The sequence below is a fragment of the Strongyloides ratti genome, scaffold srae_chrx_scaffold0000002, assembly GCF_001040885.1.
Source record: "Strongyloides ratti genome assembly S_ratti_ED321, scaffold srae_chrx_scaffold0000002".
Classification (NCBI taxonomy): domain Eukaryota; kingdom Metazoa; phylum Nematoda; class Chromadorea; order Rhabditida; family Strongyloididae; genus Strongyloides; species Strongyloides ratti.
In genome coordinates, this window is record NW_020171510.1 from 3,265,523 (window position 1) to 3,281,861 (window position 16,339).

The window sequence follows — 16,339 nt, forward strand, 5'->3', positions numbered from 1 at the left end:
AAAATTTTTATGAAACTATAATAAAAAATGGATACTATTGCTGCTTAGAATCCAATTCTTTTCATAGGTTATGTTTCATTTAAAAAATGAGTCATTTTTACTCTCAAAAGTTGAAAAAAAACAGACATCAATACGATGAATTGCTTGCTTTATGTTCAACCCTGGCAATAACCTTTGACCTTTCTTTTTTGAGTATCTATTTAGCTACAAATGGTTAGAAACTTTAGATTTTGAAACATCTGAAGCTTCAGATGTCCTTCTGACAATTTGTAAAAAAATATGCTTTAAAATCGTTCTTCATGACGCTTTTATCAAAGAATGAAATTTTTCTCCATGCTGCGCATTCTCAAGCTTCTTTTTTCCCACCCTGAATCTTTATAAAAAATTTTCTTTGGTAGAAGCATTGACAAGATTCACCTCAAAAACATTATCAAAAATTTTTTCTATTTTTGCTTCATTTGTCCTTTTTTTAACTTCAAAAAGGAAAATGTTAGGAAATCGACGTTTAGAAGGCTTTGTAAAAAACTAAATTAAAAATAATTAAACTTTATATTTTGGCATAATCTTTATATCATTATGTAGAGGAGATTCATAGAAATCTAGCAAATATTTTAGAATTTTTAAAACATAGCTAGTTATTAATTAAAACTAGCTGTAAACGTCGCGCATTAAAAAAACAACATTTCATATGGGACAACCTAATATTAATATATCGTATTCTTAACATGATTCAAACTTTTTAACAGTTTAAATATTTATTAAAAAAATGAATAAAAGTATAATGAGTTAAATTTTTATAAGCATATAAATAATAATAATAATTTTAAAAATACTTTTAAAAAAATGGTGTTATTATTGTACATTAATGTTGAAAATAAATTTATTTTTAACTTTTTTTTCAAAGCATATGCAAATAAAATCAATGTTTAAAAATTTAATGTTTTTTTAATCTTAAATTTTATTTATTTTTTTTGTCAGATATAAATTTTTTTTTTGTTATTAAATATTGACGATGATTTGTAGTATTTTTTATTGTTCTTTAAACCCTATTTTAAATAATTTAAATATAAAGTACAATTCATAAAATATTACTTCAAAAAATTTAAAATATAAAATTTCTATTTAGTAAATATTTTTGATATAAAAAATATAATTATATTTTTGATAAGACAATATATTATAATAATTTATTAAAAATAATTATTTTTTTAATTATACATTTATTTACTTATTTCTTAATGTTTCTTAACTACATTTCAATATTTAATAAATTAAAAACAAAATCATATTTGTTTTGATTTTTATTGTTATGTTATCTTGAAACATTTAAACAATTTTATAAAATAGTTGTATATTATTAAATATATGTTGTTTTTTTTAATTAATTTTTATATTAATATTTTATTTTAAAATATTTTATATTTTTAGTACATATATTTAATATGTCAAGAAAAAAATTTATTTTTCTTGTAAATTTGTTTTTAATTTTAATCATTAGTCTTACATCTGGTTATTATAATTCTGAAAGTAGTGAAAATGAAAAAAATAGTCTTATTGATGTAAAGTCATATCCAGAATGTAAAAAAAATTATGATTTTGCTAAAAAAAAAAAATATGGCTGTGATATATCAGATTATTATAGATATTTAGAGGATAGAGATGGATCAGATTCTATTCGTTTTATTGGAAAACTTAATGACATGTTTGGCAAGTTTATGGATAGATCTGAATTTATAACACCAGTTAGAAACATATTATTAAGTTATAATCAATATAGAACTAGAGAATTACTTTTACAAGTTGGAGAATATCAATATTTTTATGGGTATAATAACAAAAATTATAAATCGTAAGTTATAATGATTGCCTAATTTTTCATAATTAGTTTTTTAGAATTTTAAAACGAAGAAATATTACTGATAAAATTGAACGTGATTTTATCAATTTAGATAATCGTGATTCATCGAATGAAACTGAAATTAAGAGTTTTGCATTTAGTATTACAAAAAAGTTGATGGGATATGAAATTTCAGAACAGCCTGGATTTTCAAAAATAAAATTTAAATATGAAAATGGAACAGATTTAAAAGATGAATTGCATCTTAATGGAATTACTGAATATGCTTTTGTTTTAAAAGACACAGGTTTTATTTATTCTAAATATCCATTTAAAAAGGCTTCAAATGGAACAACATATTTGGATGTCAGTAGTCAGTCATTATATTTTCATAAATTTGGAACAACTTTCTATGCTGATATAGAGATATATCGAAATGATAATTTAAAAAAAGGAGATGTAACGGCAAAAGTATCAGATGATGGAAATTATTTATTTGTGAAATTACATGATACTCAAAACGATACATCTGCTTATTATTTTTATAATCTCACAAATGTACGTGATTTTAAAAGTAAAATAGTTCTTAATCGTTTGATTGGAAACTTTGATGCATACTATGAACTTTATTCTACTGCTGATGATAAGGCTATTGTTTGGACTGATAAATATAATGGAAGTGGTAGAATTGTGAAGGTAAAAATTCCAAGTGTAAATGAATCTTTACAAGATCCTCAAGTATTCATAAAAGAAGAAGAAGATTTATACATTCAAAGTATTATTCCTGTTGGAAAAGAGTATTTGGTTTTAATTTGTAACAAGAATTCGGAATATTTTTTGAAAATTTATAATAAATATAATCAAAAATTCATAGAAACAGCGTATGTTCGTCCAGGGATTATTGAAGATGGACAAGGTGATACAAGTAATTATAACTTTTTCTTTTCATTTAAAAATATATATACACCAAAAAGTATATATGATATTGATTTGAAACAGATTAAAAATGACACAGTACATTTAGTGGTAGTAGTAGGATGTCTATTCGCACCTCAATTTGAAAAATTAGATACTTCTAATTTTGTTATAAAAAAAGAATATTATAAAAGTAAAGATGGTAAGAAAATACCTATGATAATGTTTCATAATGGAAATTTAAAGAAAAATAAAAAAAATCCTGTAATTGTAGAAGCTTATGGTGATTTTACTGCTGCATGGCATCCTCAAAATTCATTGGCTAAAATGTTTTTTGTGAAAGAATTTGGTGGAATTTGGTGTATTCCTGGTATAAGAGGTATAGAAGGTTTAGGTGAAAAGTGGACATCAGACGGAAGAAAACTTAAAAGAAAAAAAAGTTTTGAAGATTTTATATATGGTATAAAATTTTTAATTAATAATGGTTATACTAAATCAAGTAAAATTGCTATTTATGGTGAGGGTGAAGGCGGTCTTTTAACAACTGTCGTTTCACAACAAGAGCCAAAGCTTATTGGTGCTGTTGTAGCAAAATCACCATTATTAGATACAATACGATATGATAAATTAACTCATAATGAATATTTACTCGAAAAACTGTACGGTGACTTAGATAAAAGTAAATATTATAAATATTTATATTCATTTTCACCTTATCATCAAATGGATAAATCTTATACTTTTAAAAAACAATGGCCAAGTACTTTAATATTTCACCCTCTTTATGATAGCGTTTATGGTGTTCAACATACAACAAAATATTTGGCTAAATTGTATAATCTTATAAAGAAAAATAAAAAATTACGCCAAGCTAATCCAATTATTGCATCTATCATGAAACATGGTGGTTCTTTAGATAAAGATAGAACTGGTGACATACAAATGGATGAATTATATAGAATGCTTCTTTTCCTTCAACAAGTATTGGATTTAAAATTTGAAAAATAATATATTTTTTTCTAATTTTAAATTTATTAATATTTAAAAAAATATTAAATTTTAATCATAGTAAAAAAATTTGTATTCAACAAAATAAAATATGATTTTCATTATCATATATTACAGTAATATAACGCCGTTATATTAGGAATATATTATTGTTAATTGATTGAAAAATAGCGTTACAAACGTAACTTTTATTCTCTTAATTTAAATTCTTTCATATCTTTCTTACCTAGTATTTTATAAAATGCTTAGTAAAATTATGAAAAATTATATTTCTTTTCCTGTTACTTTCAAACGCCATTTCTAAAATGACTGGTCACTTATAATTATTTTGTACTTATTATTATTTAATTTTAGGTGTGAATATATTGTAAAATTCCAAAAAATTATTATTTGTTATCTTTTAAATAATTAGCTAAAATATTTGTGTAAGTTATTAATTTATTATAATAAAATATTAGATTCTAGAAAAAAGAGCCTTTCTTTCTTTTTCTTAACTCCAATTATAGTATTCACTTAAAATCCTTAAATTTTTTAATAAAAAAACGTGGTTTCCGCGCTCTATTTTAAAATCAAAAGATTTTGCAGCAAAATATTATTTTTATAAATTTATAAAAAAAACTTTTTTTCTTATATTTAAATTTTTTTTAATAAAAACAACATTGTTATTATAAATTTTAGAATATATTTTAATTTGAAAAAATTTTTACTATAAGAAAAAAGATAGCAATTAATTAATGATTATTTGAAAAATTATCCAATTACCTATATCAGAATGCTTTTGATAATACATTTTCTCATAAGTTGAATTGTTTAAAACTTTTTTTTACGTTTTCTTATATCTCTTCTTATTTTTAAAAGCATATTCACACTAATTTTTTTTAAAATAAATATGACAATTACATTTATTATATTTTAAATAATATTAATGTATTTTCACTATTATTATAAAAATCATAAAAATAAAGTGAAAGTTAAAGGATATATTTACTATTATTCTTAAAATATAAAAATATTTTGTTAAATAACAAAGCGTACAGAAATTAAGTATAAAAAATTGTAAATTGTTTTTTAATTTTTTATTTTAAAGTTTAATTAATATATTTGACTATTTATATAATAAATTTTAAATTATTAAAATTAAGTTAAGCATTCTATAATAAAACTTAGTTTGAAAATAAAAAAAATTATTATAATTGCATGTATTATTCAAATTTATATATTAATTTTTTAAATATTAAATTCGAGTTAAAAATTTAATGTTTTATTTTATTATTTAATAAACTTAAAAGAGATAACGTTGATCTGTTAAGAATTATTATATTGTTTTTTATAAATGAACATAACAGCAACATAACATATAAGCAAAACAAAAAAGTTTTAATATGTATTTAGTTTGAAAACTTGAAATAATATTTTTATATTATATGTCATTCTAAAACATTAACTTTTGAGTTTTTCAGTTTTGGTAAAAACAAATTTTAAAAAGATGATTCTTATTAGAAAAAGGAATAAATTTAATCCAAAGGCATTTGATATTTGATAATTGAATTGTTGGGAATAAAATGGTGAAAAAAGTAGATCAATTGATTAAGAAATCATCAAGAAAATCACTTTTTTCTACAGTTAGTTTTTTCCAAAATTTTTTTTACAAATTTTTCAAATTTTTTTTAAAATTTAAGTTTTTTTTTGCAGAAATGAATATTTTTAGTTTGCCAACAACCGAAAAAGAAGCTGTTGATTTTTTGATAGAGCATGGAATTCTTCAGAAAAAAAGAATCTGTCCAAACGGACATCAAATGAAGCTATATATGGGTCAAAGAAATCAATAGAATTGCAACAAAAGACCATGCTTTAAAAAAATAGAACTGAAGCATGACACTTGGTTTACTGATTTGAAACTAGATTTTGTCATAGCAGTACGCTTCATATACTGCTGGAGCAAAGAACTAGTTTCGATCAAATTCTGTGAGGTGGAACTAGGGATGAGCCACGACACTACCGTAAAGTGGTGTAATTACATGAGGGAGGTGTGCGCGGCTTCTTTAGAAAGAGAGAATTCTGAGAAGATTGGAAGAGAAGGAAGGATAGTGGAGGTGGATGAATTCGTGTTTACAAGAAGAAAGAATCATGCAGGAAGATTTCTACCACGGATATAGATTCTTGGAGGTATTTGCAGAGAAACGGGGGAATCTTTCTTAAAGACCGTTTCAGACCGTGGAGTGCAAACTTTCATGAAAATAATTAAGGATAATGTGGCTGAGAGAAGCACAATTTACACAGATAGCTGGAAGTCTTACAGAACAAGTGAACTCAAAGCTCAGGGATTCACTCACTTAAAAGTGAATCACAAATACCACTTTGTAGATCCTGAGTCTGGGGCTCACACCCAGACTATTGAAAGAATGTGGGAGAGCGCCAAATGGAAGAACAAGAAGCAGAGAGGTACTTCTAAAAATATGCTAGACAGTTACCTCGCTGAATTCATGTAGAGGCAGAGAAATAAAGAAGAGAATCCATTCTTCCAAATCTTACGTGATATAGCGACCTTCTGTCCGCCGGAAGAAAAAACGTAAAAAAAAGGAGAAAATTAACGAAAGTTTATAATTTTTTTTTTATTTATATGTAAAAGAATCTCCTCTTTTTAAAAAAAAATAAAATTTTTAATTTTTTAACGTTTTCGTACTCATTTTGTTGAACAAAATTTGTCCCTACCGAAACTGAAAAGTACCTAAATTTTTAACTCGAACTTAATATTTAAAAAATTAATATATAAATTTGAATAATACATGCAATTATAATAATTTTTTTATTTTCAAACTAAGTTTTATTATAGAATGCTTAACTTAATTTTAATAATTTAAAATTTATTATATATATAGTCAAATATATTAATTAAACTTTAAAATAAAAAATTAAAAAACAATTTACAATTTTTTATACTTAATTTCTGTACGCTTTGTTATTTAACAAAATATTTTTATATTTTAAGAATAATAGTAAATATATCCTTTAACTTTCACTTTATTTTTATGATTTTTATAATAATAGTGAAAATACATTAATATTATTTAAAATATAATAAATGTAATTGTCATATTTATTTTAAAAAAAATTAGTGTGAATATGCTTTTAAAAATAAGAAGAGATATAAGAAAACGTAAAAAAAAGTTTTAAACAATTCAACTTATGAGAAAATGTATTATCAAAAGCATTCTGATATAGGTAATTGGATAATTTTTCAAATAATCATTAATTAATTGCTATCTTTTTTCTTATAGTAAAAATTTTTTCAAATTAAAATATATTCTAAAATTTATAATAACAATGTTGTTTTTATTAAAAAAAATTTAAATATAAGAAAAAAAGTTTTTTTTATAAATTTATAAAAATAATATTTTGCTGCAAAATCTTTTGATTTTAAAATAGAGCGCGGAAACCACGTTTTTTTATTAAAAAATTTAAGGATTTTAAGTGAATACTATAATTGGAGTTAAGAAAAAGAAAGAAAGGCTCTTTTTTCTAGAATCTAATATTTTATTATAATAAATTAATAACTTACACAAATATTTTAGCTAATTATTTAAAAGATAACAAATAATAATTTTTTGGAATTTTACAATATATTCACACCTAAAATTAAATAATAATAAGTACAAAATAATTATAAGTGACCAGTCATTTTAGAAATGGCGTTCGAAAGTAACAGCAAAAGAAATATAATTTTTCATAATTTTACTAAGCATTTTATAAAATACTAGGTAAGAAAGATATGAAAGAATTTAAATTAAGAGAATAAAAGTTACGTTTGTAACGCTATTTTTCAATCAATTAACAATAATATATTCCTAATATAACGGCGTTATATTACTGTAATATATGATAATGAAAATCATATTTTTTTTTGTTGAATACAAATTTTTTTACTATAATTAAAATTTAATATTTTTTTAAATAATAATAAATTTAAAATTAGAAAAAAATATATTATTTTTCAAATTTTAAATCCAATACTTGTTGAAGGAAAAGAAGCATTCTATATAATTCATCCATTTGTATGTCACCAGTTCTATCTTTATCTAAAGAACCACCATGTTTCATGATAGATGCAATAATTGGATTAGCTTGGCGTAATTTTTTATTTTTCTTTATAAGATTATACAATTTAGCCAAATATTTTGTTGTATGTTGAACACCATAAACGCTATCATAAAAAGGGTGAAATATTAAAGTACTTGGCCATTGTTTTTTAAAAGTATAAGATTTATCCATTTGATGATAAGGTGAAAATGAATATAAATATTTATAATATTTACTTTTATCTAAGTCACCGTACAGTTTTTCGAGTAAATATTCATTATGAGTTAATTTATCATATCGTATTGTATCTAATAATGGTGATTTTGCTACAACAGCACCTATAAGCTTTGGCTCTCGTTGTGAAACGACAGTTGTTAAAAGACCGCCTTCACCCTCACCATAAATAGCAATTTTACTTGATTTAGTATAACCATTATTAATTAAAAATTTTATAGCATAAGTAAAATCATCAAAACTGTTTTTTCTTTTAAGTTTTCTTCCGTCTGATGTCCACTTATCACCTAAACCTTCTATACCTCTTATACCAGGGATACACCAAATTCCACCAAATTCTTTCACAAAAAACATTTTAGCCAATGAATTTTGAGGATGCCATGCAGCAGTAAAATCACCATAAGCTTCTACAATTACAGGATTTTTTTTATTTTGCTTTAAATTTTTACTATGAAACATTATCATAGGTATACTTTTACAACCTTTAGTTTTATAATAATCTTTTTTTATAACAAAATCAGAAGTATCTAATTTTTCAAATTGAGGTGCGAATAGGCGTCTTACTACTACCACTAAATGTACTGTGTCATTTTTAATCTGTTTCAAATCAATATCATATATACTTTTTGGTGTATATATATTTTTAAATGAAAAGAAAAAGTTATAATTACTTGTATCACCTTGTCCATCTTCAATAATCCCTGGACGAACATACGCTGTTTCTATGAATTTTTGATTATATTTATTATAAATTTTCAAAAAATATTCCGAATTCTTGTTACAAATTAAAACCAAATACTCTTTTCCAACAGGAATAATACTTTGAATGTATAAATCTTCTTCTTCTTTTATGAATACTTGAGGATCTTGTAAAGATTCATTTACACTTGGAATTTTTACCTTCACAATTCTACCACTTCCATTATATTTATCAGTCCAAACAATAGCCTTATCATCAGCAGTAGAATAAAGTTCATAGTATGCATCAAAGTTTCCAATCAAACGATTAAGAACTATTTTACTTTTAAAATCACGTACATTTGTGAGATTATAAAAATAATAAGCAGATGTATCGTTTTGAGTATCATGTAATTTCACAAATAAATAATTTCCATCATCTGATACTTTTGCCGTTACATCTCCTTTTTTTAAATTATCATTTCGATATATCTCTATATCAGCATAGAAAGTTGTTCCAAATTTATGAAAATATAATGACTGACTACTGACATCCAAATATGTTGTTCCATTTGAAGCCTTTTTAAATGGATATTTAGAATAAATAAAACCTGTGTCTTTTAAAACAAAAGCATATTCAGTAATTCCATTAAGATGCAATTCATCTTTTAAATCTGTTCCATTTTCATATTTAAATTTTATTTTTGAAAATCCAGGCTGTTCTGAAATTTCATATCCCATCAACTTTTTTGTAATACTAAATGCAAAACTCTTAATTTCAGTTTCATTCGATGAATCACGATTATCTAAATTGATAAAATCACGTTCAATTTTATCAGTAATATTTCTTCGTTTTAAAATTCTAAAAAACTAATTATGAAAAATTAGGCAATCATTATAACTTACGATTTATAATTTTTGTTATTATACCCATAAAAATATTGATATTCTCCAACTTGTGAAAGTAATTCTCTAGTTTTATATTGATTATAACTTAATAATATGTTTCTAACTGGTGTTATAAATTCAGATCTATCCATAAACTTGCCAAACATGTCATTAAGTTTTTCAATAAAACGAATAGAATCTGATCCATCTCTATCCTCTAAATATCTATAATAATCTGATATATCACAGCCATATTTTTTTTTTTTAGCAAAATCATAATTTTTTTTACATTCTGGATATGACTTTACATTAATAAGACTATTTTTTTCATTTTCACTACTTTCAGAATTATAATAACCAGATGTAAGACTAATGATTAAAATTAAAAACAAATTTACAAGAAAAATAAATTTTTTTCTTGACATATTAAATATATGTACTAAAAATATAAAATATTTTAAAATAAAATATTAATATAAAAATTAATTAAAAAAAACAACATATATTTAATAATATACAACTATTTTATAAAATTGTTTAAATGTTTCAAGATAACATAACAATAAAAATCAAAACAAATATGATTTTGTTTTTAATTTATTAAATATTGAAATGTAGTTAAGAAACATTAAGAAATAAGTAAATAAATGTATAATTAAAAAAATAATTATTTTTAATAAATTATTATAATATATTGTCTTATCAAAAATATAATTATATTTTTTATATCAAAAATATTTACTAAATAGAAATTTTATATTTTAAATTTTTTGAAGTAATATTTTATGAATTGTACTTTATATTTAAATTATTTAAAATAGGGTTTAAAGAACAATAAAAAATACTACAAATCATCGTCAATATTTAATAACAAAAAAAAAATTTATATCTGACAAAAAAAATAAATAAAATTTAAGATTAAAAAAACATTAAATTTTTAAACATTGATTTTATTTGCATATGCTTTGAAAAAAAGCATAAAATTAAATTAAATTTTATATTAATATGCTAAATTAACACTATTTTTTTGAAAGGTGTTTTTAAAATTATTATTATTTATATGTTAATAATAATTTAACTGATTATATTGTTATTTATTTTTTTAATTAATATTTAAACTGTTAAAAAGTTCAAATAGTGTAAAGAATACAATTTATTAATTTAAAACAAAAATTTTTTAATAACAATTTTTTTACAAACTATAATAAAGTAATTTTAAGCAATATTATTTAAAAAGTAGTAAAAATTTTTCTATTTAAAAAAAAATTTTTTTTAGAGTTTATTAACAAAATCTAATTTTTGCATTTTAAAAGAAATTATAATTATTAATTCAAATAAAATTACAACACAACGTAATACATTAATAAAAATACATTTATTATGTTAAATTTATAGTTATAATTTTTTCGCAAAAACTAAATATTTTTTTTATTAATTAAAAATAATTTCTTTTAATGCAATATTTATACAGTTTTTTTTTTGCATAAAAAACACTGATTATGTTAATAATGATAATACATATGTCTATTCAATGATGATATAGAAAAAATTGTCATCAAACATTTACGGATAGTGTAAAGTTTAGTTTATATAAACATTTTATTCTTTACTTTTTATATTAAAATCATATTGAAATTTTAAAAATATTATATTTTACTTAATATCATAACATTTTAATTTTATTTATTTTGATAATTTTGTTGAAATAAATTTTTACTAATAATATTTTTAAATTTTTAAAAAAAATCAAATTGATATCTTTAAGTATAATGAAATATAATTAATATATATTGGATACATATAATGAATATATATCATCAATATAGAATGATGATAAAAATAAGATGATAAAATAATATATGTAAGTAAAGTAAAAAATAGATTGTTTTTTTTTAATTTGTTAGCGTAATAAATGTATATTCCCAGTAAAACCTACGATATATATATTTTGTTATTAATAATTTAGAAAACATTAAATTGTTTCAATAAATTTTTTATAAGTCGAATTATTAAGCAAAACATTCTTTTTTTTATTATATTGCAACAAGTATGACATTGAACCAGATTCGGAAAAAATATAATCAATTTAAACATTAAAATTACATTTAATTTATTCGTAAAAAAAAATTATATATTTTAAGATAAAAGATTTAAATAATGTTTATTCAAGTTTATCTTAATTTAAAAAAGATTAACTTTGTCTATGTTTAGATAATAAAATATATTCTTTAATTTAATATACTTGATAATTATATTTTTAATTTATCTAAAAAATATTACTGTAAATAATTTTTATGTAAAAAGTAGCATAATCTTATCAAGCATATGTTTGTAAAATAAACTTTAAATGAATATTAATTTTAAGAATTTAAATTGTATAGTTTAGTTAAATTAGCAAAAATCAAAGTAGTTGTAAATTAACATTTTATAATAAGTTATAAGCATAGGTTACGAATTTTGATAAATTAAAAATGATATAAATAAAAATTCATGAAAATTAGTTTTATGATGTAGATTTTCAAATGACCTATACAATTTTATTTTTTTTTTTCATCCGTGTTTGGATAACTATTTATTCATTTTTAGAACAGAAAGCTGTCTCAATTTGTACGAAATTAGAAATTGCTGTCTGTGTTGCTCTGGGTAATTGTTATAAATGTTATCAAAAATTTTTTCTTATCAATTGATACATTTCAATAAATATATAATAAAAGATTTTATATATATTATAAAATAATTATGATAATAATTTTTATTATAATATATGTTCATGTTCTTGAACTTAAACATTGAAAAATATTGTTATGTATATAAGTGTTAATAATATATAATATACATAATAAATTAAAATTTTTATTTTATATTTAATTTTTTATCAATTATTTAGAAAAAATTTATTAAATTTATGTAATAATAAGTGGTTTTAAAAAGACATTTTAAAAATTTAAAAATTTTTATAAATTATTTTTGAATCACTTATAATTATCGTATAAAACTCATGAATTATCTATTAAATAATTGATGTAATAATGAATTCATATAATAACATTAGAATCTGTCATAATATTCATGTGAAAATTTTGAATTCATAAAAAAAATTTTTAACACAAAATATTATTTCAGAATTTTTTATTAAGACCATATGAAATCTATACATTCAAAAAAAAATTTTTTTTAATATAATAATTCATGATTCAGAATTTGTCTGATATTAATGACAAAAGTCAATAAAAATAACATTATATAAAGAAAGATATTATATGAAAATTATTAGTTAAAACCCAGGGAGTACTGAGTTAAGCAAATTAATTTTATATGTAATCTTTTATGTTATTTTATAGTTTTTTTTTATTTTAACCAATAAATTATTTGAAATCTTTACTATAAAGCTTTTCAAAAACCCTCTACAAAAGTTACAAGGTTATGAGATTCATATGTTTAAAAGCAAGAAAGGATGGTAGAAAATGTTTATTTATTAAGATACTTAAGAATGATAAGTTGGAGATGTTAGACATTGATAAAATCGGCGCTTGGAATCGCAGAGAATTGTATGACAATATTAAAAAAATGATTTTAAGCATTTTGAAGAAAAAGTCATTATTGCTGCAAGTTCAAACTTGCTTAGAAGTAACGGAGGTTTGATTTATACTAATCGTTTTAATCAATTGATTTGAAACTTTAAGAAACTAAGTTTGACGAGACCAGAATATAATGATGCTATGATCACATCTTTTTATAAGAATTTACTAACATTAACAAGACATGTAATGGAGGATGAACCATGTGGGATGTTTTCGCAAGAAGAAGGGAAACACTGCATAGAAACAATTGATAATCATATCAAAAATCACTCCTCTACCCATTTTTATGATAAAAAAAGAGATCAATCAAAAACAAAACGATAGTATCTCTATCAATAATAAAATAAATATTGAATCATCAATAAGGAAAGATGCTAATAAAGGAGTACGCGGGATTTCGATTAAAAATGACGATAAAGTAAAAAATGATAAAAAGTTAGATAGTACGAAATAGTGGTTAACGAAAAAATGCACCACGTGAAATATTATTAGTCACTCTTCTCGTTTTTGGTCACAGAAAATTGGATCAGTTTTTATAGACATTGTTGTTTTAAAGATGATATTCAGTCAAAAATTATGATAAGAGTAGTGTATTCGATTGATCTTTCTTGTATTGTTGATTCAGGAACAACTATTACGATATTTCCAAACAAAATAAAGGAAAGCTTGGCAAATAAGATAACACATGTGTTTAATACTAGAAGAACTATAAATAATACTAATTTAAATATTACGAATGTGCAGCTTTAAAACTTTAAGCATTTAGAACACTAAAATCTGCAAGTTTAAAAGTATACTTTGTTAATGTCAAAAATGCATTGATTTCACCAGATGCACCAAATGCATTAGAATTATCAACTGATAAATTAGTTAGGGAAAGAATTGATGCGCTATGAGAAATAGAAAACAAGTTAGAAGAAGTTATAAATATGGATAAAGAATTATATATTATAATGCAAGATAATATTTATATAATTAATGATAGTCGTTTAGTTTCAATGTCAATTGTTGAACTACTAATTAAAGAGTCTATGAAAATGAAGATTCAACAACATTATCCAATGAATGCAAAGCAACGTTCGGTTATAGGAAGAGAATTGGAAAGAGAAGTATTAATGGGTGATATTATCAAAGTTATGAATCCTTGTAAAGCATTGTCTACAAGTATGGTACCTAAAGATGATCAAAATGATACATTTAGAATGTGTATTGATGCGCGAATGTTGAATAAAAATATCACTGAAATTTAAATGACCATGGAAAATAGGTTCTTCATGTTTTAAATGTGATGTTTGACGATGAGGTAGCAAAAGAAGATTTATATTTTGTATTTGAAAAATGAATCTAAACGTTTGGCATTAAAAGTTTCTCAAATTAAACACTTAGTAATATCCACATCTTTTGAATATTTGGCTCATAAGAAATTACCATTTGTTATAAGTTGTAGTAGTGCTTTATTTGCTTCTTGTTTACAAAAAATAATTGAGGCTTAGAAAATAAAATATACACAATATATCATTGATGTTTTATTTGTAGGCACGAGATCAGTTGTTATCGAGTTTTTGAAAAAGTTAATTTTAATGTTTGATGAATATAATTTATCATTGAATATTAGGTAGTGTTTGTTTTTGTCGTCAAAAAGTAAATTTCTTGGACATGTAATTTCTAACGATAAAGTAGAATTAATAGATAGCAGAGTTAAACAATTAAGAGCATTAAACTTACCAAAAACATTAAAAGAATTACAAGAAGCATTGAAGTGTATAAATTATGGTAAACTTTTTATTCTTGGTATTACGTGTTTAATAATCAAAATGTATTCTAAAAAAAATAAGATTCCGGTAGCTTTACATACCTATTGAAAACAATTCAAAGCTTTAATTGATGATGACAAAAATATTAAAAAATTTTATTTACTTTTTACCAATCAATAGATTCATTGTAGATTTAACCCCATTAATGATAAACTTTTAGCAGTTGAAGTTTATGTGATTGATAAGAAAAAGGAGGAGAAAACAATATTGTATATTGAAGAAAAACTTTTCACAAAGCAAGAACAATTATTCAGGAACTGAGAAAGAATTATCAATGTTGATGAGTTTGATTAAATATTAAAGAGATAAAAATAAAAGTTTACATGTTTTCAAATGCTATATATTATTTAATTGCTACAAACAATGTACTTGAACAAAAATTGTGTAAGAGAATTGCACGATTATCATTATCATTAATTTTAAATAAAGTATATGTAGTGTTGGAGAAACCATTGAATAAGGTTAGTGATATTACTATCTCGTATTTTTATCCACCTGGCTTTCTTGGTGAACAAGAACTGGAAGAAGTAATAGTGGATCAAGCATTAAATGTACAGGTAGTGAAACTGAAGAAATTACTTGGTAAAGAAATATGTAATAAACATTTAATTGAAGGAAAATTATTACGTTTAAAAGATGCATTGACTATACAAAAAGGTATTTTATGTACAGGTGAAAAAATGTGATATTTAATGAATATTTATAAGATATTTTACGTAAATATTTTGAAGATACACATAGTTTTATTGTACTAGTGTTACAGCATGTACTAAAAAGATATTTTTGTATAAAAGCTAGAAAGTAGCTGATGAGATTTATTAAAATTGTGAATCAAGTAAAATGTTTTCAAGGAACAAAATATCAAGAATAAAAATATACATTGAGTAGATTCACGTTTTCCAAGGGAAAAAATGCATTTGAATTTGATGAAACATTAGAATTTTGCTATCTTGATGTTAGTTGATTCATTTAGTCAATATATTTTCACGTGGCTGTTAAGGCAGAAGCGTTCTTGTGAAATAATTAATTGTTTACAAGAAGTATATTTACAATTACCTATTAAATTACTGTTTTCTGATGGGGAGCCATGTTTGTGTAGTCAAAATATAAAAACCTAGATTGCGCAGCAAAATAGTGCTTTTTATGATAGGAATAAGATAGAAACGCTTGTTTATTATCCCGAAAGTTATAGTCTAACAGAATGCTATGTAGACTTATTAAAGGAAAAGTTAAACAAGATTACTAAAAAAAAATGTACAGCTTTTTAGGAAAGAGATGGAAAGAATATTGGTAATAACAACAAGGGC

General features: G+C 22.1%; 6 protein-coding genes across 6 annotated transcripts; 5 read left to right on the plus strand and 1 right to left on the minus strand.

Annotated features, from left to right (window-relative positions):
• Positions 1-1,442: 1,442 nt before the first annotated feature.
• On the plus strand, positions 1,443-3,760 carry SRAE_X000168900 (Prolyl endopeptidase; the record flags this gene model as incomplete). Its single annotated transcript, XM_024651808.1, has 2 exons — positions 1,443-1,849; positions 1,894-3,760. 2 exons carry the CDS (start codon positions 1,443-1,445, stop codon positions 3,758-3,760), a joined length of 2,274 nt encoding a protein of 757 aa, XP_024499157.1.
• Positions 3,761-5,778: 2,018 nt separating this feature from the next.
• SRAE_X000169000 (Transposase, ISXO2-like domain-containing protein) lies at positions 5,779-6,249 on the plus strand (the record flags this gene model as incomplete). Its single annotated transcript, XM_024651819.1, has 2 exons — positions 5,779-5,865; positions 5,917-6,249. 2 exons carry the CDS (start codon positions 5,779-5,781, stop codon positions 6,247-6,249), a joined length of 420 nt encoding a protein of 139 aa, XP_024499158.1.
• A 1,495-nt stretch (positions 6,250-7,744) lies between these two features.
• On the minus strand, positions 7,745-10,062 carry SRAE_X000169100 (Prolyl endopeptidase; the record flags this gene model as incomplete). Its single annotated transcript, XM_024651830.1, has 2 exons — positions 7,745-9,611; positions 9,656-10,062. The coding sequence occupies 2 exons, from the start codon at positions 10,060-10,062 to the stop codon at positions 7,745-7,747; spliced, it is 2,274 nt and encodes a 757-aa protein (XP_024499159.1).
• A 2,998-nt stretch (positions 10,063-13,060) lies between these two features.
• SRAE_X000169200 (Hypothetical protein) lies at positions 13,061-14,114 on the plus strand (the record flags this gene model as incomplete). The annotated part of the gene is made up of 2 exons (XM_024651841.1): positions 13,061-13,185; positions 13,985-14,114. The coding sequence occupies 2 exons, from the start codon at positions 13,061-13,063 to the stop codon at positions 14,112-14,114; spliced, it is 255 nt and encodes an 84-aa protein (XP_024499160.1).
• A 33-nt stretch (positions 14,115-14,147) lies between these two features.
• Positions 14,148-14,468, plus strand: SRAE_X000169300 (Hypothetical protein; the record flags this gene model as incomplete). The annotated part of the gene is made up of 1 exon (XM_024651852.1): positions 14,148-14,468. The coding sequence occupies one exon, from the start codon at positions 14,148-14,150 to the stop codon at positions 14,466-14,468; it is 321 nt and encodes a 106-aa protein (XP_024499161.1).
• An 887-nt stretch (positions 14,469-15,355) lies between these two features.
• Positions 15,356-15,718, plus strand: SRAE_X000169400 (Hypothetical protein; the record flags this gene model as incomplete). The annotated part of the gene is made up of 1 exon (XM_024651863.1): positions 15,356-15,718. The coding sequence occupies one exon, from the start codon at positions 15,356-15,358 to the stop codon at positions 15,716-15,718; it is 363 nt and encodes a 120-aa protein (XP_024499162.1).
• Between the last annotated feature and the right edge of the window lie 621 nt (positions 15,719-16,339).